Genomic DNA, 27,565 nt, shown 5'->3' with positions numbered 1-27,565 from the left:
GGCTGTAGTGTAGGCCAGCAGCTGTAGCTCCGATTAGACCCCTAGCCTGGGAACCTCCATATGCCGCACCCCTAAAAAATACAAAAAGAAAAAAAAAAAAGAATTTAATCTCCTAACTATCCATAAGACCTGAGGCAACCAAAGGCTATCCAGACATGGATGCCCAGCCTCCGGTCTCACAGGTTCATTAAGCTGTGCCTGTAGCCACATCAGTCGTAACCATCAGAATCCCAACCCCAAAGGAAAGTTCACGATTACATAACAGAGGAGGGTAGAGTATACTGAGCACAGATGTGCATTTAATTGAACTAACCTCCACTGCACGTCCCACGTCCCACAAGTAACAGGAAATATCCGATTTCAGCAACTCAGGGTGCGAGGAGGCTCACAGTTGCCAGGTAACTTTGTAAAACCCCCAAGGGTTAGATTTCCAGCTGTGCACAGCACTAGGGTGCCTGCTGCCTGAAAGGGCCCCTGCCTGCTGCATGTCCCACCATGGGCAGGCACTGTGGAATTGCCTGGCCGGTCTTGGCACACCTTTCTTAGGTCTCTGAGCATGCCTAGAGCTATCTCCAATTAAAGAATTGTTGTAGGAGGGGAGAATGCAACAACAACTTAATGAAACCATGACCTAGGCCCCATTTTTATGAGAAATCTCCACTGACGAGGTTCTGCACTTTCGTAATTCTGTGTGTGAGCAAGGTTTCTGGCCTCCGAGACTGTAAGCAACTCCAGGTCCCTTAACGCCAAGAGTCTGTCCTTAAGTCAGGAAAGTGAGGAAATCTGAAACCTGAGCTCAAGATGCTTGTAGAATAAGAATTTGTGGTGTTGACTTTAGCCCTGCCGAGAAGGTGTTAAGCTAAGTGGCCACTGAAGTTTCTGGGCCAGCATCTGGAGGTGGGTTTGTCACTGTTCCCGAGGCTCAACCAGCAGACAGGGTGGCAAATAAAATCCAACTGTACCACACGTGGTGGCTAGGAAACCCCACACAGGCAGGAGTGGCTTTGGAAGGGTATGAGGAAATCAGTTTGTTTTGTGTTTTATGTCCTGCTCTGTTTTAAGGGATACCATTAATTTAAATTTTCTGGCAGCAAATTGATGCAGAGTTGGAGGAGGTTATTAGGTGTCATCTTTTATCCACCATCTCTTGTCAGTTTCTGCAGGATGTCTGTCGTTCATAAGTTCTGACTGTTGAGGTAACACGCATCATCATTATCATCATCGCCGTCATACAACAATAATGGCAACACTCGCCACAGTGGTAGCAGCTAATATTTATTTAGCATCTGCTGTGTGTCTAAACACTGTCTCTCGGGCCCTCTCATTTGATGTTATTTGATCCTCACAGCCCTTTTATGATCAAGGAATTTGTTATTAGCTCCATTTTAAGCTAAGGAACTGAAGGTTAAAGATTGAGAAGGATGTCCATGGTGAGTGATGGAGCCTGAAGTCCTGCAAAGAAGTCTGGCCCCAGGGCCAGGGATGGAATTTTTACCATTGACCTTGTCATTTTGCGCAGCTGGACAGCCGGTTGCAGTAAGGAAGGGAAGAAAAGGTCTGGAGGGTTTTACAACTGGTGGAGATGAGAGATTGGAGAAGAATATTAGGAAGAGTCTCCAATTTAATGGTGTTTCCTTTCACCCCACCCAGGAGGAAATGTAGACTCAAGTGCCCACACTTTTCATCTACCTGGTGACACTGTTGCCTTTCTGCTCAGGTTTAGAGCAGCAATGGTTGTTGTGCTCTGGGCTCACTGACAAATCAAACTGACTTGGTTTTCCATGTCCACTCATTTTTCTAGGTATTTTTTTTTTTCCTCCTGGCAACTTAGGGTTGAGGTATTTCCAGCAAGAAATGAAGATCTGTTCAAATTTTCTTACTTACAGTAATAAAACACATGTGAAATTTGGAATAACTGTGTATACATTCCATCAGGAGTGAAAAAGAGCTAAGTTGCTCTGCCAATTGAGCTTATCACATGAGCATCATGGAATTGTGTAAATGAATGGACCTTAAGTATGAGGTCAAGCTGCCTACTTCCTAGGTGAGGAAACTAAGGTGCACGGTAGTAATAACTGAAAGAGCCTCCTACTCCATTACTCATTCTTTAATATCATACAGTCTCCCTGGGTTTTAGCTTGGGAAAGTATTCTTAATATAGATACACCATTATTAAATCATTCAATTGAAAGTTATTTTCTGGAGTTCCCTTCGTGGCTCAGTGGTTAACGAATCCAATTAGGAACCATGAGGTTGTGGGTTCGATCTCTGGCCTCCCTCAGGGGGTTAAGGATCCGGCATTGCCCTGAGCTGTGGTGTAGGTTTCAGACGTGGCTCAGATCCCACGTTGCTGTGGCTCTGGCATAGGCCGGCGGCTACAGCTCTGATTCGACCCCTAGTCTGGGAACCTCCATATGCTGTGGGTATGGCCCTAGAAAAAGAAAAAAAAAAAAAAAAAGTTATTTTCTTGCCTAATTTTGAAAGAATATATTTTATACATAAAGATATATAAAAATTCATTATTGTAAGTGTGACGCATTTAGTCGTCTGCCATCTTGAATCTCAAGTATGATGCAAAGACCTAGTTTTTGAAGAAACTTGTGACCAGAACCTCTTAACGATGGAACACCTAAAATATGGCTAAGTGACAAAACAGAGCATACAAATCCCAGACTCCGAAAAGTAGACTTTGTGGGAAAAAACTGTGTAATAAATTACACATTACCATATGCAAAGCTGAGGCAGATTTATCTCTCTCTGGCGGTCACCTCTCCTCTGAGTAAAATAAGAAAAACAAAGGTCGCTGCTCTGCGGCCACTGCAATTGCTCCCATCACCAGCAGCAGTTTATTGAATGTAAGTCCCGCGTCAGGCATCGAGATAAACATCGTGATAAGTGCTCTGCGTGCGTTCTGTCACTTCATCCTCACAGCGATCCACGAAGTGGAAGCCGTCGTTACTCTCATTTTACATGTGAGCCATCTGAGAAGGTAAATGAGGTCAGCCAATAGCCTGGTCCCTGAGACGCCAAAGCCCCAACTTTGAAGCACTGTTGTATGTTCTCTGTGTACTTCGTTTTTATTTGTCTTGGAGGTCCGCCTCCAAAATACGTGAAGTTTGCTAGTTTCTTTCCTCTCTCCATGATTAGGGGCTTCTATTTGAAGGCAGTTACATTTGCTCACCTTTTGAAACCTTATCTAGTTTTTGAGGTCCCTTAACCTCTTCAGCTACAATCCTTGAGTTCTAACCTTCCTGGGAATCTGGAGAAATGACTCATTAGCTGCACCTCATGGTTCCCTTTGATGTGAAGTTTATATTGATGGACACAATCCTCTTTTTCCTTATTGCAGCCCCCTTCTTGGTTACTGTTCTCCCCCCACCCCCAACCATGGCTCCTCTCCTCTGCCGTCTCATATCTCTCCTTGGTACAAGCACCTGTTCTGATTTTGCTTTACACCTTTGCATCCTGTGAGCCCGCAGTGCTGCTTGCATGGTACCCCTTCTGTAGTTACTCTCTCTTTCTGGCTTCACATTTGTCCAAACCTCTAGGTCCTTAACAGGATACCAATATGGTAGATCTCAGCTTCAAGTGTTTTTGGAGACCAGCGTTCTTCTTTCACAAACTACTGTATTTGCATTTGCTTAACAGTTGCTACCTTTGATTCTCTGAGTTATCTGGGTTGAGAGTTGGATGGAGAGATTAATAGCTGTTTCCAACCTCTATCTGTTGACTGAATTCTGGCACCCCCTTTATCCCAGCTGCACAGGTTTTGAGTCTTATTTCTCATACTTTTGGCATTTCTCTCCCATGTTGATAATCAGTCCTCAGGTCTGGTTGATTGTCTCTTTGGGTTGTTTTTCTAATAAAGAGTTTCCTTTCCATTCCCAAGGCAGCCAGACCCTCATCCCGTTGCCTGCAACTAAGTTCTGTCTTTTCTTCATCAGCCTTTTCTGCAGACCACTGTCAGAACCCCACATTTGGCCTTCACGAAAACCTACACCAGCTTCCTTAACTGGTCTCTCACAGAATTGCCCAAAGTTTGTTTTATAAAACGCTAGTGCTGAGGGATAGTAATGAGTAATATTTTCAAAACAAGGTCCTATGATTAAATACTTTGGGGAAATGCTAGGTCAAGTAAACTTAAGTATGTTTCCTGACTGCAGAATTCTCAGAGCCCTTTATATGCCAGTGTGCAGGGTAAACTTTCAGGAGGATGATGGAGTGTAGAGTACCTCCCCAACTAATTTGGGCTGCAGAGGGTTTTTTTTTTATTTCTACTTATTTTGGCAGAGTCACAGGCAGGATTGATGTTTCATAGGAAGGACGTTAAGAAATGTTGGTTCTTTGGAATACATTTAAACTTCTCAGGCTGGCAATAAATCTCTGGCCAATTTATTTAGACAGCTTGGAAGTCTTCTCCTGAACCAACTACTACCCACTCTGGGCAGATTCGGGGTCCTGCTCTTCTTGTGCAAGCTGCCTTCTTTCCCATGTTCATGACTTTCTTAAGATGCTTTTTGTGGCCTAATGGCTTCCTCCGTTCTAGCCCCCAGTCTACATTTTATATGTCTTCTAGATGAACTCAACTCACATTGTCTTTTCAACAAATTTACATTTTATGTGTATTTTAGAATCTTTTCCATCCCTATTTTAGGCAGTAGTGGGTATCTGTTTGCTGGCTTTGTATAAGACTTACAATAATAAAACTAATAATGACTACTCTCTGAGCATCTGTTATGTTCACAGCACTTTTGCAATGCCATCTTTTTTTTTTTCTTTTTTTTTTTACTTTATTTTTTTTTAGGGCCATACCCACAGCATACAGAAGTTACCAGACAAGGGGTTAGGGGTCGAATTGGAGCTGCAGCTGCCAGCCTACGTCACAGCCATTGCAATGAGGGATCCAAGCTGTGTCTGTGACCTACACCACAGCTCACAGCAATGCTGGATACTTAACCCATTGAACTAGGCCAGGGATTGAACCCACATCCTCATGAACACTAGTCAGATTTGTTACTGCTGAGCCACAATGGGAACTCTTGAAAGGCTATCTTTATCTTTACAACCACTCTACAAGGTAGCTGTTCTTAGACCCATATTACGGGTGAACAGACTGAGGTTTTGTAGGTGATAGGTGCATGATTTTCTAGTCATTGAGTGGAAAACTGAGATTCAAACCCAGGACTCTCTTCTAAGCAATATACATAATGCTCACAAAGCTCTAAGGTGCCTTTAATGCTGGACGATAAATTAATTTAGAGATATGAAACCTATCTCTTCAGCTCAGGTGCGTAGCTTTCTTTACTGTCAAACAGCACTTTCTAGTTTAAAGAGAGCAGACTTTTATTTAAGTCCAGAGCTTAAATGATAGAGTAGCAAAAATACATTTTCTGTAACACGTTTATATTAACACTTGGTGAATTTCCAGCATTCTGGAAGGTGCCCTGGAGGACAGGATAAAAAGTTGATACAGACCCTGAGTTTAGGAACTTGTGACGTGGTTGGGGAGATGAAATGTAAACACATTAAATAAGAGAACCATATAATGTAGTTTTTAATTAACTTCTAGATAGGTGTCCTTGAGCCAAAGTTCATGAACTCCTGGGAGGTCATTAATCAGTCTTGGGTGTCTGTGAACCTCTGCGTTTGAGTGGCTGTACTCATGAGCACTTGGAAGAAGAGTGTCTACACACTACCTTACTTCTTTAGGTGCCCCTCGAGCTCTGTAATCATAACGACTGCATGGGATGCCATGGGATAGGGTGTAAATGGAGACATTCAGTCGTGGAGAAGGAGGCACTGGCCTCAGAGCCAAAGAGGTTGGGTTCTTTACTGCTATTGGCTGAGAGACCATAGGCAACATGGCAACCTCTCCGAACTTATTGCTAAGAAATTAGGGTAACAATATGCCCTGTGCAAAGAAATAGTGAAGCTTAAAGGACATAGTGAAAATGTGGAAAGCATCTGGCATGGTGCCTGGGGTAAGCTGGTCAGTTTGGACTAGTTGCCTTGACTTTTGCTAAGTTTATTAGTTTCCTGTAGCTGCTGTAACAAATTATTACAAATTTAGTGTTTTAAAAACAATACACATTTATTATCTTAAGTTCTGGAGGTCCAAAGTCTGAAATGGACCTGAATGGGTCAAATCAAGGTGTCGGCAGGGCTGCATTCCATCTTGAGGCTCTAGGGGAGAATCTGTTGTCATGGCTTGTCCACTTCCTGGAGTCTGCCCATTTTTCTTGATCCAAAGCCTGCTTTCATCTTCGGTGCTGACAGTGGCAGTTGGAGTCGTGCTCACGCTGCATTACCGTGTGACACGCACTCTTCTGCCTTCCTCCTTCACTTATAAGGATTCTTGTGCTCACACTTGTCCTGCCTGGATTGCCCAGAATGATCTGCCCATCTCGGGTCAGCTGCTTTGCAACCTTAATTTCATCTGCAGCCTCAATTCCTTGTGCTGAGAGCCCTAGTTAATGTTTCAGTTAATTAATTAATTAAGCAAAATTCTGTTGGATACCTGTCAGATGCCATTCATTACACTCAGCTCTTTTAGTGAGTTCAGTGTGGGCAGTTTATTTTTGCCCACTGAAATATATTCTTTAATGAACCCATCCATTTAACAAATATTTGATACGGAGTTCCCGTTGTGGCACAGAGGAAATGAATCCGACTAGGAACAATGAGGTTGCGAGTTCGATCCCTGGCCTCACTCAGTGGGTTAAGCATCCGGCATTGCTGTGAGCTGTGGTGTAGGTCGAAGATGTGGCTCAGATCTGGTGTTGCTGTGGCTCTGGTGTAGGCTGGCAGCAACAGCTCTGATTAGCCCCCTGGCCTGGGAACCTCCATATGCTGCAGGTGCAGCCCTAAAAGGACAAGAGCCAAATATATATATTTGATACCTGATATATAAATTTTTTTGATAGTTTTCTTTTTCTTTTTTTTTTTTTTTTTTTTGCTTTTTAAGGCGAACTTGTGGCAGATGGAAGTTCCCAGGGGTCAAATCAGAGCTACAGCTATTGGCCCAGCCACAGCCACAGCAACACAGGATCTGAGCCACATCAGCAACCTACACCACAGCTCACGGTAACACCAGATCCTTAACCCACTGAGTGAGGCCAGGGATCGAACCCGAATCCTCATGGATACTAGTCAGATTCGTTTTCCCTGCGCCACAACGGGAACTCCGATACCTGATAAATATTATACCAAGCAATGCTATGAGTAATGCATAGATGAATCCCTTTATCACACGTATAAATGTAGGTCCTCCAATATACAAGACAGTGTGCCAGGCACTGAGAAGAATACACGCAATTTACATGTAAGGGGTCTAAGGCCTGATTTAGGAGTGAAGGATACATAGGGTTGAAAATGATTTATCGTGAGCATACTGTGGGTTTGGTGACTGTATTTTTAACTGCCCCAGAAAATCTGAGCTGTGTCAGTTTTGCTTTGGGGATTCAGAGGAAAGAGAAGTGGCTTTGGCTGAGGCAGGGGAAAGTTGGCATTTGGGCAGTTGGCACTTGAGCCAGGAGCTGCAGCCTTCCTGTGCTGTGAACTGTGAGGTATGGGGCGGGCTCAGGCCACTGCTCCAGGGAAAGTGAGAGGTGGGGAAACCCTGGGCTCTGCTGGGAGGCCACGGGTAGGATGTCAGCCACGGCTTTAGGCTTAAATTCAGTTTAGATTCACTCTTGAAGATAGAGACACAGCCTTTGCTTTTCTATTTGAAGTTGGTGAATATATGAAATTATGGAAAATATGGGAAAAGAAACTTACATTCTTAACAACCCTAACAAGCCTTTTTTTTTTTTTTTTAATATTAGTTTCTGGTGCCTACCCAACTTTAAAAAAAATCAGCTTTTTATATGTAGATTTTTAAGTCTATCTGTTCGATTAGCGATGGGTGGAAGGAGACCTCAATGTCCTTTCCCCATATTCACACAGTAAAGTCTTGATTTAAGAAGCCAAGGATGTAAAATCTTTTTCTTTAAGTCAATGTATAGTTGATTTACAATGTTGCGTTCATTTCAGGTGCATAGCAAAGTAATTCAGTTATACCTACATGTATATCTATTTTTTCTCAGATTCTTTTCCCACATAGAGTATTACAACATATTGAATAGAGCTCCCTGTAGGTAGGGTATAAAGTCTTAAAGGAGCTCAGGTGCCCCTTGATGGAGCTTCTGTTGGCTTTCAGGTCCCCTGGGGGTAACAGCTGTCACGGACGCCTCTGATCGAGACCAGAGCCTCGTGCATGGAGAGGCTCAGCTTCTGCTGGGTCACACACAGCCTGTTTATATTGGAGGCTTACATCACATCAGGAGGAGCCTAGACCCACAGCATAAAGGCTGGTGTTAAGGGCAGTGTTTCTAATCCTCTCCTTTCCTGTTCTTGACCCAAACTTGGCATCATCACGGCTCTTAACCCAACACCTGGGGTTCCCAGGAGCCCCCACGTGACCCCATGGCCCCAGAGTCCCACAGGGCCTGTTTTGCTGCAGTCTCTGCAAAGGAAAACTTAAAGCTATGTTTTCATTTGATAGACTTCCTCGTGGTTAGAATACCATTCTGGAAATATCCTGATCTGTGTGCTGGTGTGGTGCAATGAATTGGAGAGCTTGTTCTCTTTGCAGAAGTAATGGACTGAGTATGGGAGCCGCATTCTGTGTTTTCACAATGATTTATAATGACTGAGGAAGTCTTTACTGAAGAGGACATATAATTTCATGTACAGGATCATCTTCATGTTAAAATATACACACACAGAGACACACCCCCACCACCAAATGGTAAACAGTGATTATTTTTTGGTGGCGGAGCCATGAATGATACTTTTTTTTTCTTTATGCTTTTGTTTTTGTTTCCTTGTGTTTCAGGGCAAGGGGATTAGGGTCTTCTCAATTTCTCTTATTTTCTTTATGACATGGAGTTGTATAATTTTCCCTTTACTTTCATTGACAGATGTTTTGAGAATAATCACTGCCCTCAGAAGGAAGGCATCTTATTAGAATAAATATACCCATGGTGGAAATAAATGTACCAGATGAGGTTAAGAGGAAAAACATTGGAATTACGTTTTCAGAAGTGGCCCCACTCTCTTAATTCTCTAGTTGTTGTATTAAAATATGTGACATCAAAGCGATTTGTTTTCATCCAGTATCTTTTTAGTGTCTTAAAACGAATGTCCTTATTCCAAGAGTATACACAGAGATTGTAAATAATAAAATATAAATGTAAATAATAATGCATATATACACATAAACATGAAAGAGGAAAATACATGTCACGCATAATTCCATTACCTAAAAGAGGAAAAAAGGTATTCTTAATATTTGGGTTTATACGCTTCTAATCTTTTTTCCCCCAATGCCTAGACATTGTATACATATTATCGAAAACAAACCAAAACAAAAATGACATCTTATGATTTGACTTAAAGGGCTGTGAATAAACACACACCGCTGCTTGTGAACTGGCATCTTTCTCTCCATCTTCTGACTTAAACATATTCAGGCAAGGAGAGTTATAGAAGGGTCTGTTCATTTAGCTCCACCCATCACGCCAGGCTTTCCAGAAGAGTGTGACCGAACACCTGGACATCTTGGACTGTGGCTCCTTTCACTGGGTCTGCTAAACAAAAAATTATACGAGAATACAGTGTTCATTTGTGTCCCTAAGTGCTTCTCTGGCTTTTTTGCTTTTCAGATTTTGTAACCCTGAGATTCTCATTTTCAGTGGCTCTCCAGCACACGTGTTCGCTGCTCCTGCAGGATCTGGCATGGGGACCTTGAGGTGCCAAAAAAGGGGAGAGCCGAGGTTTCAAAATTATTTTAGTTCATGATACAAATGTCCCCAAATGCAAGGCCTAATTCTCAGGCATCTTCCTTGTCATGAAATTTTGTGGACTTCTTCTATATTGCTGTTACACAGAAAAATCATCCTATCTCCAGACCCTTCTTTTCTACAGCTTAGGACCTTTTGGAAAAATATCTTAACTAACAGTCCTGCTCACACATGGTTTCCCTTGCCCTGTCTCCTTGGATGCCTCTCACTGCTTCCTGCCCAGCTATGAATAATCTCAGGTTGTCCAGGACCACTATATAGGCAGTGTAGTTTCTGTTGCTTCCTTGACGATTTGCTTTGTCCCATATTGACCTTACCTAAATGTACCCACATTTTGCTCTTAAAGACAAAACGTAATGACAAAGCCAAACATGGAAAAGCATAAGGCAGAAAGAAAAAAAAAAATCTCTCATGCTTCTACTACCAAAGAAACAGTTTACAGTTTGGGGATATGCGTGCGTTTGGGTATTTATTTTAATGCAGTCGAGATTGGATAGAGTTTTGTTTCCTGTTTTTTCCTTAACATGGCGTAAGCATTTCCTCAGTCACGAACATTATTCACAAACTTTTTCAGTGACTAGATAGTAATTCATTTTATGGATTTACTACCAAGTGCTTAGCTGTTTGTTTAATGTCAGAAGACAATCTAAATATCCATTTTCTTACGATGTGTCCATTATCAGTAGGCATGAGGGACGGCGCTAAGGTACATAGTGAATCCTTGGTAAACATTAGCTATTACTGTTTTTGTTAATGATAATTTTGATGCAATTTTAGGTCAGAGTACCTGGTGAGGCTGTACGTTGTCCCCTGCAGACTCCATGGGAAACGTGTAGGCATTCCCTGTGCCCGCTCACAGCTGAGATGCTTTCTCAGGAGAATTATTTCAGCTCCTTCATCTGTGTCTTAGCCTTTGCAAGCTGAGGTCCATCTGTTATGAGATCAAAAGCTTGAAAGCTATGATTGGTTCTGGCGTTAAAAACTCTGAAAAAGCCCTTCTCTTGCATTTGCTGCATCTGGTGGTTAGGCTAACATCTCCTCTTCCGTGGCACATGGTAATATTAACTCTGCACTGATAATTCTCCACATGCCATTTGGGATGTCCCAGGAAACTACCTTGCTCCCTGTCATTCAGTTAGGGATTGCATTTGTCACAATGTGCCAAAATTGTGATAGGACAGTTTTGGAAGTAATCGCGTGGAGAAAGGACTGGAAGATGCAATGTTGGGTGGTTAGATAGGTGAGAACACTAGCTGGGGAATATAGGATTAGGAAGATGGGGGTGGGGTGCAGTGTGAAGCAACAAACTGAGTAAAATTGGAGTTATAAGGAAAAAAACAACCATTAAAAAAAGGATAAGAAAGGAGTGTAAATGGAGGTGAATGAAGATGTTGCTGCCAAGCTTTCAGAACCTTCTTTCCCACTTGCTTCTTCTACCCTCTTCTCCCAAGTAGTGCCTTTTATATATTCCTTTTTTTTTTTTTTTTTTTTGTCTTTTTGCCTTTTCTAGGGCTGTTCCCACGGCATATGGAGGTTCCCAGGCTAGGGGTCTAATTGGAGCTGTAGCCACTGGCCTACACCAGAGCCACAGCAATGTGGGATCTGAGCCGCGTCTGCAACCTACACCACAGCTCACGGCAACGCCGGATCCTTAACCCACTGAGCAAGGCCAGGGATCGAACCTGCAACCTCACCGTTCCTAGTCGGATTTGTGAACCACTGAGCCACGACGGGGACTCCAATATATATTCCTTAAAATACCTGTTCACTGAAGCTGTCCTACATGCCAGAGACAATCTCTTTTTGAGTCTCTAATAAATGTTGACTAGGAAAGCTAATTTAGAACAAGTAATTAATTTATGAAATTCCAAACACATGTGATTTTATGGAGGCACGTGAAATTGACATATGAAATGACGTATCATAACATAAAACAACATTACTCTCCAAACGTTTTAGAAATTAAAAGCAAATGTTTGCTGTAGATCCAACTGGTCTTATCAGATCAGTTGGCACATCCTTCCTCCATATTAATGCTTAATTTCCCCTCACATATTCAGAGCAATTACTTATATAGGATAGTTTCAAAATCTTGAGCTGTTTTGAAAATTGCTCTTTTAATTGTAGCTCTTTTATCATGTGGGCTAATTCCTGTAAGTGAATTTCTCCTTTCCTGATTGTTTATGTCTTCTTAAAAACAGATAAAATATCTTTAGATGGAAAACAAATCAATGCCAATTCTGTTTTTAGAAAAAGAAACACTATTTAATTTTCTAAGTAAACTTTTGGCTGCCCCAAGTGTAAAACTTTGCCTGGTTCTCATGATATTTGAATTAATGGTATTTGGAAGTGATGAATTTGTTGGAATTTCTTATATTTACTAAATCATGGGTTTTACAATTTATTTTTATCCAACTTTAGATTTTGTTACATAGATCAAAATTTAGGAACAGTGTATTTTTAGAAAAACACGGAGTCTATCAACTTTATCAGTATTTTGATTCCTAATAGTATTACACATGTATCTGTTTGACAATTTTATGTGAAATTCATGAGTGTTGAATATAATACTTTTTTTAAAACCATGAATAACATTTAGAATACCATGTTCCCAATTTTTTGAATCAATTACATGGAAATAGTACTCATGCTTTGGTTACGTTGCTGCCTTTTATTTATTTTTGTGTTCTTGTTTATATGGGTTATAAAGTTAGGCCAGTTCTGTTTACAAGGTCATCCATTTCATTTCTCTGTCTTTGACATTATGACCATAACAACATGTCAAGTTTCTAAAATAGAGATGCTTTCAAACTTCAGAAGTGTTATAAATACCTTTTAAGTGTAAAAGCACCAGAAGTATGTAACACGTCCTATAAGGTTTGGCCAAAGGTTTTAAAACTTTTAATTGCTTTATTTTTATTTTTTTTTCAAACTTTGTATTTTTTTAAAGTTGATTTTCCTTAGTGCATCTCTGCTAAGGTCCTCCCTTACCTGGCAGGTGCCCCTCTCAGGTTTATTGCAGGGACCTCTGATGTCTCTTTGACTCCTTCGCTCGGTTTCTGACCTGCTTTTGTCTCTCACTCATCCGCAGAGCCCGGCGTTTGCACAGTATTCGGAGATCCCCACTACAACACTTTTGATGGACGGACGTTTAACTTTCAGGGGACATGTCAGTACGTTTTGACGAAAGACTGCTCCTCCCCTGCCTCGCCCTTTCAGGTGCTGGTGAAGAACGATGCTCGCAGGACCCGCTCCTTCTCCTGGACCAAGTCGGTGGACCTGGTGCTGGGCACCAGCACTGTCAGCCTCCAGCAGCACCTGACCGTGCGCTGGAATGGCTCGCGCATCGCGCTGCCCTGCCAGGCGCCGCAGTTCCACATCGACCTGGATGGCTACCTCCTGAAAGTGACAACCAAAGCAGGTGGGCTTCCAGAAGCACCGGGCTTCTGTGTCTCTCTGGCTCTTCCCTCTATCTCAGGAACTGCAGCTGCTCCTCCCCCTCCACAGAGGAAAACCAGAAGCAGAGAAGTATTCCAGCTGCAGGAATACTCACTGAGGCTTTGAAGGAAGATCTCCAAGATGCCACAAAATAGCCGGAGAGATCTGCACAGTGGAGAGCCTGGCAATCTGATGCCAGTCACTGTTGCCATCCAGTGCCTTTCTATCCTCATTCCAAAAATAGCAGTTGTTCTCTCCCAATAACCCCTTTCTAATGTTTTGTTGCTGTTTTAAACCATTGATGTCCCGCTTGGAATTGTCAGCGTCTTTCCCAGCTCAGCTAGTCATGTGCAGTTTCACATCTGTGAGGAAGCATGTTCCCTTGTTAGCATCTGTTCAAGAAGTAGGGAATCCTCAAAAGCAAACCACAAATGTGTGGGCGTGCAGATGGGAGCAAGGATGATGGGCTGTGTGACCAGCTGTCCTGTCCACTCTTGACCCTGGGGAAGGAGGCTCCTTGAGTTAATAGGTAGAACCATTGGCTCCTGCGGAGGATGCTTCGGGTGCTTGCTCCCCTAGCCTTTGGCACATGGAGCTGAGGCCTTTTCTCAGCATCGCATGTTGCCGAGGCCCACTGGACTCTGTCCTCCCACGCCAAGGGCAGATATATCCCCCTTAGGCCACACTGTTCATAGTTGCTGGTAAGTTACTCCTAGGGGTTCAGGGAGGCTTAAGTTCTTGTCTGTAAGGTGCTAAGGGAGGCATCTTAGAAGCAGAACTCTATCCTTCAACATCAGCCCCAAAGAATGAATTTGGTTTGTTTGCACATTTTATATTCTATCATGTATGGTTCCTTCCTTGCTGCCTTCGGTTATGCATATTGTCTGTCACTTGGGTATTGAGCTGCATGTTCTCCTGGCATATGCTCTTTCTTTAAGGATGATTCTTGAGGAAATCCACATATTTCTTACTTTTTGTGTTGATGAGAATTTAATACTGTAGAAGCACCAATTGAGTTCCAGTTTCTTTAGATGATATGGATCAGAAAGGGAAACATTTGATGGAGTGGCAACTTTTGAGGCACCATAGAGACTGCTCTCCACGGTACCTTCAGAACCGTGTTAATTGTTTCAATTCAATCCAAAATCTAATTGGTAAATTGGTTTGAGCCTATAGAATGCCTTCTTAGCTAAACCAAGGCAGAAAGCTAGGAAGCCCAGGGAGCTTTTATTTGGAGAGTATAACATGATTTCAGTGAGAAATGTTAACTATTAATGTATTGGAACATTCTTTTACAGAAGGAAAGACTTCCATTCTTTACCTTGAAAGTGGTAGATGTGAAGTGCTGTAGTCATTCCCCTTTGGAGGGATTAGTTCACCCCAGAAAATTCAGACACCTGTTGTTGTATTCGGATGATGGGCCATGCTGCTCACATGGGCCTCACCTTAGCCCTTTGAAGGAAGCAACTGTGTGGCTTTATGTAAAATGTGCACAAAACGACCATTATAACCCCAGACCAATTAGAAGCACCTTGCTTATCTGTTTGCAAGCCAGCTGAATTCTATGGATTCTACCAATATGGAAATTATGAGTCACGCATCACCCAGCTCGCAAAGGGATTCTGGATAGTCCCAGATGACTAACGGTCGAGGAGGTTCCACACACTTCATGTCGCAGCTGGCAATGCCGTGTGGAATAAGTGGATTCTTTGTAAGGATTTCACATGGTGGAAATGAGCAAAAGGATGAGCCGCTAAGAAAGTAGCAATAGATCATAAATACCATAATTAGATTAGTGAAGGTGCCTCTTCTGGGCCTTGGACTCAGTTGTAAAATTTCTTTTATTTTCTCATCTCTTTTGCCACTATGAAAGTAATTTATGTGGCACCTTTAACACCCTGCTGAACCAGTTCCCGTAGCACGTGAAGCGTACGTGCTTTCTGCTGCCCAGGAAAGGACTGTATTTCTCTGGGCACTAAACTTGTTTTGAGAGTCTCCTTTAAATGGAACAATTCCATTTCCAGACAATGGTCTTTTCCACTCTGGTCTACCAATCTCAGTTTGCACTACCCCTAAGGGATATTTTCTCTTTATTACCTATTGATTGTCTATCTAAAATATCACAGTATATCCTTTGAGTGTTTTTCCTCTCTCTCTATTTTTTTCTCCTAAGCTCATGTGATCAAAGGATACTTGCTTCAGAATTGCAGCTTAAATCAAGCCTGCAGCTGGAGGATGGGAGATGGAGGGGGCTGACTCTGTCCCTGTGGTTTATAGATTCAGCAGTTGATGATGGAATCGTTTGGCAGAGGAGCACAGGTGGCTGTGTAGCTTCGGTGGACCCAGGCTGTCACTGCTTACCTAGTAACAATTGGGGTCATATGGAAGGCACAGAGCAAGGCTTAGTAGCTTGGAAAGTACTGTTCACCCCCATCACGCCCCCTCATCCCCAACTCTCGGCACTTGGGGAATCATTTAAAAATGTTTCTTTTCTGCCATCTGTTCATTTCATCAACTCCACCTGAAAGAGTTATATCAGATCCACCTGAAGCACTAACATGTGGGAGTGTGGCTTTTTTTTTTTTTTTTTTTTTTTTACCTTAGAACATCAGCTGCTTTTATTGATCTTTTTTTTTGCAAAACAGCCTCATTGAGTTATAATTTACATACCATAAATGTTACCAATTTAAAATGTATAATTCAATGAATTTTATTATACTTGTACAGCCATCATCTCGACCTAATTTTGAAACATTTCTATCACCTTAAAAAGAAACTTCAAATCCATTTACGGCCATTCTCCTTTCCCATCCCCAGCCCCAGATTAGCACTAATCTACTTTCTACTTCTATAGATTTGCCCCCCCTTTTTTGATATTTAACATAAATGGAATCATACAGTATATGGTTTCCTGTGACTGGCTTTTTTTCAGTGAGAATAATGGTTTTGTAGTTGATCCATGTAGTAGCATCTATCGATACTTCATTCTTTTATTTTGTAAACCAAATAATTTTCCACTGTATGACTAAACCATATTTTGTTTATCCACTTACCAGTTGATGAACATTTAGGGTATTTCCACTTTTTGAATATTATGAAAAATGCTGCCATGAACATTTGTGTTCAAGTCTCTGTATGGTCATCTATTTTCAGTGTTCCTGATGATCTTAGGTAGATTGAATTCAAGCATCTCAAAGAAGGAAGTTAGGCTGTGTGAAGTTGGGCTCAGGCTTACCCATTCCTGCTGAGTTGGGGAGAGGCAGTGTCCCCAGTCCCAGCTAGGGACTGTGGCTTTTTATTTTACTTTTGGTAGAGCTCTATACTTGACAAACCTGGGGAAGAAATAAATAAATCTCTCTCTATCTCTATCTATCTATCTATCCCCTCCCATCTTTGGTATAAATTCTGAACAGAAAAAACTATCTTTTTTTTTTTTTTTTTTTTTTACTACTTAGGGCCGCACCCACGGCCTATGGAAGTTCCCAGGCTAGGAGTGGAATTGGAGCTACAGCTGATGGCCTATGCCACAGCCACAGCAATGTGGGATCTGAACTGCGTCTGTGACCTATACCACAGCTCACAGCAACACTGGATCCCTGACCCACTGAGCGAGGCCAGGGATCGAACCTGCATCCTCATGGATACTAGTCGGATTTGTTACCACTGAGCCACACCAGGAACTCCAAAAACCTATCCATTTTTAAACATCACTGTAGTATGACTACAGATTCTGCACCTTGTCTCTTTTAAAAGTGGACTGCAGCAAAAGCAACACTAACAACCAAAAAAAACAAAACAGAGCAGAACAAACAAAAGCAACCACAAAATAAAAGAACAACAACTCCCCCCACCAAAAAAACTTCACTCCAACTCCCCTCCCCCCCCCAAACGAGTGGTCTGGAGCCAGGTCACACACTTGACGGGCGAAAAACAGGTTGGTAAAACATTCACTGGTGAGAAGGGAAAATTGGAAAGCTCCTCATACAGTGGAAGGAATGTGGCCGCTGCTGGCATCCCAGATGAGACATGTGCTTCAGCTTTGGCCTCTGGCTGCCAGTTATTTCTACCAATTTCCCATGCAAAGAATTGGGAAACTCATCCCAGCTGCTGAAGGGACTAGCCCAACCCCCACCCACCCCAAACACTTCCACCATGTTTTCATCTCAAATGCCTATTTCAAATATCTTTTGGATGAGCTTTTTTTTTTCATTTATAACTTACTCCTTTTTTTTGGCCTGTCACTACTATAATTTACTATGTATGGATTTTACTCACATAGAGAGTAAAAGCAATTGTGCAGGCATACACATACACATATATATGATACAACAATACACACATCCAGAGTCGAACGTCACACTTCCACAATATGAATCTTAGTATTATTGCATAAAAATCCTTGTTAATGTAATAATAACAAAGAAAAGAGGAGGAAAAAAGAGAGTGAATTACAAATTATTCTCTTACTTTGGGGATCATGTTTCATGAAAGAGATGTCAAGAATCTTGAGAAGGGTTTATTAATAACAGTAGGTCTGCATCTTACCAAGCATCCATGGACCACCAGTCCATCGCAAAAAAAAAAAAAAGAAAGAAAAGAAAAAAAAGAATTGGCTTGTTCACTGTGAGTTGAATTCGCAAGAACTCAGGTGCCCAAAATCTCAAATTTATTATATCATTGCCAGTGGTTTTGCTGGAGTGCCTTTGGCTGTAAATTCTCAACCAATGTGGCACTTGGAAGAATAGCATTTGCCTTGCTGTCTAGGAAAGAGATTTGTAGTTTGGAAATTTTTGCAATGTGGAAAATTTTTGGAATTATGCTATAAACGTTAGAGTGTTTTATGGAATTGATTTTCTCCCCTCATTTCTCTGGCTGGGCAGCTGCTTGGTTACAGGCTTATGGGGTCAAGTTTCTTCTTTACCTTAGAGAGTGTTTTACAAATCATATTATAGTTTGCTTGTCTTTTTTTCAAAATGTTATTTCAGTGTCTTAACTAGCATGAAATTCACAAATTTCTTTGGCTTTTCAGACTTGTTGTATCAATTTACAGGGTAATTCATTCATTTAGTGAGTATATACTATGTGCCAGACGATACATTCAGTGATGTGGTGAGAGGAAATTGAAATCATTTTATACAATAGTGCTGTTTGTCAGAATTGACCCCATCTTCTCTGAGGTCCACACAGGAGGTCAGTTTGGTGTGTGGGTGGCCTAGCAGTGTGTCCTTGCTTAGATCACCTTGTCTCATCACTGCCTTCTCTTCACCCAGTTACTCCCAAGAGCGATGTTTTCATGTCCTTCTTTTCTGCCTTTCACCCAATTCTATTTAAGTGCTCTTTGGAACCAAGCTTCCTCTCCCAACCGAGAAATCTTCTCTACCATTTGCCTTGGACCGAGAATGCTTCCATTCCTTTCATTTACTGTACAGCGATTTTCCTGTGAGTCTTTATTTCTTGAGAAGTCCAGTTGTAGACCACTGGTTCATTCTACCAGTAACTCTCCCTAAAGCAGATCTGTAACTCTTTCCTGTGGCAGTTGTATGGCCTACTCACAGGAGTGCTGTTTGGCCAGGCTTTTCTCCCTTTGGACCTTGTCCAAGGGAATATTGGCTTAGGGAATATTAGCTTTAGCATCTTACTTCTGGGCGTTTCTTTCTGATCTTACATCACTCATGATGTCCCCTTCTGCCAATTTTCTCCTCAGACAAGGTCCATTCTGTCCCTTCCCACCCCTTTCTCCTTTTTCATTACCACCTTATCCCCCACCTTCTGAGCATCTTGCAAATACTTGCTCATCTGAATACTTTAGGAACAAAGGTAAAGTCTTCTAAAGAGAGTCTTGTTGCTCTCTCCGGAGGCTCAGAACAGACTAAATCAAAGACTAGGTGTTGTCAGAAACCCAAGAGGGTAAGACGAAAAATACACAGCTGGAGAAACTTTCTCTTTTTCTGTTAAAAAGGGCTTTCTCTGTGGGCTGTCACTCTAGGGAGATAGCGATACTGAGTAAAGAACAGTCACAGGGCAGACGTGCACCCTGACCTGTTGTAGAGCTTCTCTTGGTGCTCATGCCACAGGACTGGTACCTAGTCCATCCATTCACTGCGGGGCTTGGCCCCTGCCAGGATATTACCAGGAGAACAGCAAGAAAAGCGTCCAGTGCGTACTTGAGACATAAAGAAAGACTGACCAGAATTGTCCTTTGCTCTGTGTTGAACCTCAAAAGGTTTTCCATGAAACCCTCTCCTTTGTCTCATGAGCAGTATCTTCACATACAGTATCAGGATGGATATGAGAACATTTCTTCTTGACCTTCTGGTCAGACTGATCTTTGCTGTGCAACAGCAGAACCTGGTTGTCCAACATGTGACATGGAAATTCCACTATTTAGCTGGGTCCTTAGCTGGAGTAAATAACTGGAAGCTTTGGGCTAGCAGGTCTGGAGAAATATGAGTGTTCTCAGGCAAATCCTCCAACTGTTTAGATGGTCACTTCTGCAAACCAAGAGAGAACTACATTCTCTACCTTGTGGAGTGAAGATCGTTTATTTGGTGAACGAGACAGTCCTGTCCTGCTGATTCGGTCCAGCGCATGAGGAACTCTGGCCCTTGGCCTGATAGCCTCCAGTGCCTAGTCAAATATTGAAGCTTGCAATCAGCCCGCACATGGAGACCCCAGCCTAGGGCTCATAGCCTAGGGCTCATAAGGCAGCCCTAGGAAGCATGGATCAAACAGCCATGTGTGTCTCAGAGATGATGTACAGTTATGAAGGAGCAAACATTTTCATTTATGTGTGTTGTCCTTTGAAGAGGATGTTTTCAGGAGCAGTATGTTTATTACTCTAATACTTCCACTGTAGCAGATAATTTGGAAATTTTCATTTGGGATAAGGAGATGGGGGATTTGGGGGTAAGGGAAAAAATTACATTAGAAAACTATCACCTTTGTTATCTTTCCATTTCTACATTGTCGTAGTCATTGGATCAATGAAAACATGATTTGGACCACCACAATTACTCTGGAAAAGGACACAAATATAAACCCTGGAGTAACGTGGTCAGTGAGTAGTCATCTACAAGTCAAGCCAGTAGGTACATAAGATGTCATTATAGGAGCACACTTTATACATTCAAAACGCCCTACGCCCATGTAAGTGATTTGTGTAATATCACACAGTGTTCAGTGTGACGAGATTAAAAGGTAATCAAGAATTTGGTGAGAGCCTTAGGGTTCCTGTTAAAGGGTGGTCACATGTACCGCATGAAGATCTACACACTTGGGAATTATTGGTGGATTCAAGAGTGGTTGATTCTCTTCCCCTTTCCTTTAGGTTTGGAAATATCCTGGGATGGAGACAGTTTTGTAGAAGTCATGGCTGCCCCCCATCTCAAGGGCAAACTCTGTGGCCTTTGTGGCAACTACAATGGACATAAACGTGATGACTTAATTGGTGGAGACGGAAACTTCAAGTTTGATGTGGATGACTTTGCTGAGTCCTGGAGGGTGGAGTCCAATGAGTTCTGCAACAGACCCCAGAGAAAACCAGTGCCTGAACTGTGTCAAGGGACAGTGAGGGTAAAGCTTCGAGCCCATCGGGAGTGCCAGAAACTCAAATCCTGGGAGTTCCAGACCTGCCACTCAACTGTGGACTATGCCACTTTCTATCGGTAAGTACAGTGCTCTGGGGAATGGGCTGGGGTTGCAGACCAAGGATGGGCTTGACCTTGGAACAGAGAATACTAGCTCCCTCGATGTACAAAACAGGGGTCCCCAAAGCTCAGTGTAAACACCCCGACTTCTTTCTTGTCTTGAAACTGACCTCATTTTGATTCAGCTCCTCATTATGTCCCAACTTAGGAAATTGCAGGGAGTATTTCAGATCTCTCTTCTGTAAGTGATTCTGTTTTTATGCCTGCACATTCACAGAGAAGCTAGTGACACTCTAGTCTTTTCCAGGTGCTAGTTTGATTCTAAGGTTGAGGAGTGCTTCCCAAATTCTGGCCACACATGCAGTGGTATAGGGCTGAGGTGGAAACCTCAAATCACTCCAGCTGCCTGTGGGTATTTGAGTGAGCTTGGTTATTCTAGGTCTGAGAAAGAGTTCAACAAGCCTTTCTCATTGTCTAACCCCAAATAGACCTGCACAAGGCAGGGATGTAAGGATTCCTTGGATTTCCGCCAACTCTGAGACTTTGTGTCCAGAGTCAGAGGAGAGTAAAAACAGGGCTTAAGGATGTGGGAAGCTCTCTCATTAAGACTAGGGATTCCATAACCTTTTAAAATTCTGATTAGGGCCTTGCCACACCAAGCAATGGTTACAGCTTGGATTTGACTTCCGTGCTGCAAGGTTGCATTTGTGAGTTGATAAGTTTGGCCTGGTTGTACTTCCGTTTACTACGCAATTCCAGGGGTTCAAGAACTATGACTGTCTATAACTTTAACCACCATGGGTGTGGGAGGAAACATGAGACGAACTCAGCCCCAAAAGGCCTCGTTTAAGTGATTTGCCTGTGCCTCTTAAAATGAGCAAACTCCTGTGGTCTGAAGCCACAGAGAAGTTATTTTTACTCTTTAATTGCCACCAGTTTATTTCCCCTAGTTCTCGTTAAATGTGATCGTTTTCTTTTTTATTTGATCTTTGCACATAAAAGATAAATTTCTATAAAGGCAGCTCAAAGTGGGGTGGAAAAAGAACTGTCCCTGTCATCACAAATCCCTGAACATGGCTGCATCTGCCAAACCATTTGGCTCCAACTCATTTGTTTAGTTCCTTCAAGCTATTTTCCGGTTATAATTTGAACTCTCTGGGTTCCCTTCTTTCTCCTCCCCGCACCACCCCCTAGATTGACCTCGCCCATGTCTAATGAAATTGAAAGATCTTAAAGTAGCACTCTGGAGTGAGTTAAGCACCTGGACAGACAAGCCAAGCTTCCTTTGGAATCTAAATACCCATCATGGGAAAGTCTGATGGGAAGCAGTAGAGCACAGCAATGAAGAACTTTGTGGTTTCCTAGAGCTAAACATTCAGCCTAGCTTTACAACGTTGAACAATTATTTAAGCTCTCTAAGCCTTAGCTTGCTTATCTGCAAAGTGGGGGTAATAAAATCAGAGTTGCCATTCTGATTCAGTGAGATTATGAATGTAAATGCATGTGCTCAACCCAGTGTCCACGCAGACGTGTTCAATAATTGCTGGCCATTGGTGTATCTTCTACCCTTAATTAAATGATTAACAAGGGAAGGCCTCTTGTGGAAGCGCCCCTGCCTCAGTTGTGGATTTGGATTGGACCCTTCTCCGTCTAAAGTAGAACAGAAAGGCTGTACTTCTCCCAGGACCCCAGCGGTCTACACCTTTGGTTTTCATCCCATTTCAAAGGGATGTGTTGAAAGCAAAAACTGGCCAGCAGGCCTGCAGAGATTCGTCCCTTTTTTTCAGATTTCTATTTCTTTTCTCTTTGGTGATTTATTTTGTATTATGATTCCTGGACTGCAAACAGGAATATGATGAGCACCTTGGCAGAAGTCGTGAGAAACGACTTTGACATGAACAGAAAGAATCAGAATTGTTAGGTGGCCAGGCAGATGCTTGCCTTCTGCTCTTGAACGTTGTTGCTACAGCGGCATAACTGGGGGTCACTGTGCAAGGGACTTGATGAAGTTCGGGGAGCTTATGAGTGCGCTCCTGGGATCGGGTTAGATAAAGTCTCCCTGAGAAACAATTTAAAAATGAACCACTTCTCTTTGGTGACATTGAAGGGAATCCTCTAAGTGGAATTGCATTACAAGCCTTTAAAAAGTTGTTTCTGTCTCATAAGAATAATATATGTTCGTTGTATGACATTTAAAGAACATTAAAAACAATAAAGCAGAAAATAGCAATCACCTGATATTCCACAATATAAATTCTTGCCTGTATATTTTATGTCATTGGTGGAATTTCTCAAATGAAAATTTCAGTCATGACCAGGCCTGTGATCTTTTTATGAGTCAATCTAGGACTAAAGAGATTCAGCTTGACATGGTCATGGAAGGTCATATATAAATCGTATATGAATTTTATTCCTTCCGTTTTCCCCTTATCCTCCAAAGAACTATCTGTACTTTCCTTTAGGACAAAGGAATAGAGATGCATAATGCAACCTTCCAAATACCCCTGTGTTTGTAAACTTAGAGAAGGGAGAGAATAAAGGAGGTATTTCTCTGAAGAGATGTTGCCTCTCTGGGGTTTCCTTAATTATATGAAAAGATCCACGGGTAAAATTCTATTATAACTGTGAGATAGCTCTTCTTTTAAGATCAAACAAAATAATAATTCTGATTTCTCCAAATCAGAGTTTACTTTTGAGACGTCTAGGATATAGAGTTCTTGGTCTCTTACTCAGTACAGAAATTTTAATAGTAAACTGTCCATTGCCTAAAAATTTTGCAAATGAATACGAAATGACTACATAAGCCTTTTTTTTTTTCTCTTTTGGGAAACTTTTTAAGTTTTGCTCATTTTTTTCTTCACAAATCAGTTCCATCCATCATGGCCTTGTTTGGCGTAAAAATGTGGTATTTAATTAAAGCCTTCGTGATCAGCCAAATTTGCCTTCATTAGCTTATTGAATATCTTTGGGTGCAAAATAATTTAATTATGAATCACATACAAATTTTAACTGGCTGCATTGCTAACGTGTCTTAAGTCCTAGAGCTGCTAATTGATTTGTCCTCAAATTAGATAATCTCCTTTACAAATGTTTTGCATTAGTCCTCGATGGTGTGGAGACATTTCTGGTAGCAAGGGAGGAAATATACTGTGGAAAAATTAATGTGAAATCATTTGGATTGCATTTGGATTCAAATGTAGGCTCCCCAAGAGGAAAATGTTGAGTCTTTGAATCACTTTTCTCATTATTTCTTTTCACCTCCCTCTCCCAGCCTCACGTTGCCTTCTCCATCTGTATCTTGCCTGCCACCTGGGAAATTCAGGGGGAATAGGCAGCCCCCCACCGCACAGCCTCCCTGGTAGTCCTCAGCAGCCAGTATTGAATCCACTGCCCACCCTACTTAGGCCACAGCCATGGCAACGTGGGGACAGAGGGCAGCCAGGAGCTGGGCTGGGCTGTGTGGGTGACGCTGGGGAGAGAGGAGACCCCATATGCCTTGGGCAAGTGAATGAAACACTAGCAACAGGCTTCTTCCCTAACTCAGACCCAAATCTTGGATGAAATAGTTGCAAGTGGGTGAAACCTGCCAGCAAAGCAGGCCTCTTCGGTCACGGCAGGCCCACATCTCAGAGAAGCCAGGAAAACGAATGTGAACCGCAGTGAAGCCCAGGCATTTGCAGACCACAGTCAGCTCAGCATGGTTTTCCTCTCTGCACTCCCCTTCATGGGGTATAAGTCACCGGAGCAAAAAGTCTGTTCACTTGTTCGAATTGGGAAAGTGTCTGGGGATTCCCAGTCTAGGAAATGTTCTTTTCTTTCCATGCAGTGGTTTTTACAGCTGTAAGGAATTGAAGTGCGGCCAGAGGATTCACAGATGTGTCCTTCGTGCTGAGGTCCTGGGAGGTAGATGGTGGGAGGCTGTGCAGGAGAACGTTGGAACTCCGACAGCACAACGGTGTTGGATATACTGGCGCCCTGGGACTGCCAGTGGCTCCCTTCCAGGGGGAAGTCACAGCCTTTGTGGATGACCCACTTTGTGTTTTCATATAAAGGAAACTAATCATTTATTATAAAGCAAGAGGAGAGCTCCAGGCAAGGAGTACAGACTGTGTGTGTGTGAGTGTGTAAGAGAAAGTCATATAAAGCTAACTGTTATTCTACAATTAAAATCAAGCCAATATCCCCTTGCTTCAAAAAAGAACATGCTTGGAACATTTCTGTTTACATCTTTGAACAACTTATTGGCATTGGAACTAGAGTCCTAAATCAAAAGAGATGTTCGTTTTAAAGTATGCCTGCCTTTTTGTTTTCTCTTTGGCAAACTCAGCTTTTAAGATGAGCCGTCACTCTGAATCTGTAATAAAGGTGACACCAGGTGGCAGTAGACACCTCAGTTGTACCACTGATCAGATTTCAGCCCTTATAAGTGCACCCTTAAAGTTCCCAATGTTTCCCTACTCAGAAGAATATCCTTTTAAAAAAAAAGTCTGCCCTAGGCTACTCCGTCATGGTATCTGACACTGGAATGCATGTTCTTGTCTCTGCCTCCATGTCTTTCCCTCGCCGGAGGTACCCTCAGTTTTACAGGGATTTAAGCTGATGGCACAGCTAAGTTTCATCCGAGGCCTTTGTAAATGTTCTTTCTTTGGTTTCTTAGATATGCTGATTATGTTCAGCCTTATTTAGCACATATACTATATTGAACTTTAATTGTCTCTCGCCAGTGTTGGGTTTTTTTTAATTTTTTTTTTTTTTTTTTTTTTTTTGGTTAGGTGTTTTTTGGTTTTTTTTTTTCTTTTTCCTGTTATAGTTGATTTACATTGTTCTGTCAATTTCTGCTGTACAGCAAAGTGACCCAGATATATATATATTTTTTTCTTTTTTTCCCATTATTCTCCCATCGTGTTTCATCACAAGTACTTAGATATAGTTCCCTGTGCTACACAGCAGGATCTCATTGCTCACCCACTCCACATGCAATAGTTTGCATCTACTAACCCCAAACTCCCAGTCCATCCCACTCCCTCGCCCTCTCCCTCGGCAACCACAAAGTCGGGGATGGGGAATGTCTTTTCCACCTGTCTGTATTTCACCCAGTGTCACCCCTGGAAGGTCTGCTTTCAGGAAATGTTCTTAGCTCCCTTCCCAGCCTCTCTGTCATCCTCATCCTCTCTGATCTCCTTGTAACTTCTACCCCCAATGTCAGGTCCATCTTAGGTTTTTTTTCCCCACCCTCATTATACACTTATACTCAGAATGTGCACATATCTCTGTCCCTTCAAAGAATAGACTAGTCAGAGGAAGCAGGGCCTATCAGCTCTTCTTACTGCGTGAGTCTCCAACCGTGACTGCCAGTGGCAGCCTCTGAATCTCAGAATCCACTTCTGCTACTCACAATTCAATTGTAAGCCACTTAGACCTCCTAGATCTTCTGTCCCTTCTATCTATAGTTGGATATTATTTGACCTTGCCATCTTCTTGTGTGGTATTTTGATCTATAGATGTTTCTGCATTGACCTCTTGCAGTTGGTCCTAGGATCTCAAATCAGCCTCCTCATGGAGACACAGCTGACCTCCAACTGAATGGTCTTGCTGAAGCCAACTGGCCCGCTTTCCTGGCATTGCTCAGCATTATCACCAGGAAGTCACATTCCTTCTGCTTTGTCACTGGTCCTGAGCCGTCTGCCAGTTTGGAACCAAAGCTTTGTTGTGGTTTCCCATCCAACTCTCATTCATTCTCTTTCACCTCAGCCACAGGTACATTCTTCTTTGTTTGATCCACCAAAGTAACCCGAGAGAAAAGCCTTAATTTGCCTTCTGACTGCCTGAATTTCAGCTCAGAGAAGTTCTTCCTGGTTAGTGTAAGTTTCTTGGCCAAAGCAGAAAAAAAAAAAAAAAAAAAAAAAAAAAAAAAGACATGAATGCACTTGGAAAGGTACAAGGATACTTGGGCTATGATTTTATCCAAGTCGAAAATTCTCTCATGTTTAATTTTTTCATATCAAAAAGAGACAAACTCTGTCCTTTAAAGAAGAAACAAAGAAAACTGTACCTATCTTACCAGGTAGGTTAACCTTTGAGGAGACATTAGGTTGACTGTCCACTTAGCCAGCTAGGAAATTAGAGGAGCACTGTCTGCCCAAGACCACCCTCACTTCTGATGCCACCATCTTGGACATGTTCTCAAATCCACCCTCAGTCAGGGTCAGTGATTTTCTAGAAGGACTCACAGAACTCACTGAATGATGTTACACTCCTGTTTTTTATAGGAAGCGCCTACAGGTTAAAATCAGAAGAGATGTAAAGGGCAGAGTCCAGGAGAGGTCTCAACGTGGAGCTTCCACTGTATTGTCCATGGAGTCATGGACTGGCATTGACCCTTTTTAGTCACAGTGTGTGACACTATTCATGGGTTATTTCACCCAATCAAGGAAGTTCACCTGAGCCTTGGTGTCCAGAGTTTTTATTAGGACTCAAGGACCTGCTGCCTGCATGGCTGACCTCCAGCCTCTCCCAGAGGTCATGGTAATCTCTGGCCCTGTTATCCTGTGGCCCAAAACCCTCATTCATACAGCACATTGTTAGAGTGTCTCATGGCCAAAGTGTCCCACAAAAAAGGACACTCCTACAGGGAAGGCC

General features: G+C 42.3%; 1 protein-coding gene across 6 annotated transcripts in view; it reads left to right on the top strand.

Annotated features, from left to right (window-relative positions):
• Nucleotides 1-27,565, top strand: part of BMPER (BMP binding endothelial regulator) — a 246,181-nt gene that overhangs the window by 154,108 nt on the left and 64,508 nt on the right. For 5 of the 6 annotated variants that reach the window (XM_013990842.2, XM_013990843.2, XM_013990844.2 and 2 more), the window contains 2 exons: nt 12,934-13,263; nt 20,608-20,944. In XM_013990842.2, the coding sequence (XP_013846296.1) occupies nt 12,934-13,263; nt 20,608-20,944 (667 nt within the window). Of the gene's footprint in view, nt 1-12,933; nt 13,264-20,607; nt 20,945-22,120; nt 25,664-27,565 lie in introns of those variants that run through there. The other variant, XM_021079340.1, reaches the window with a different exon arrangement.

This window comes from Sus scrofa, chromosome 18 (genome assembly GCF_000003025.6).
Source record: "Sus scrofa isolate TJ Tabasco breed Duroc chromosome 18, Sscrofa11.1, whole genome shotgun sequence".
NCBI lineage: Eukaryota > Metazoa > Chordata > Mammalia > Artiodactyla > Suidae > Sus > Sus scrofa.
The sequence above is the reverse complement of the archived record's forward strand: the minus strand, read 5'-3'. Positions and strand labels throughout refer to the sequence as shown.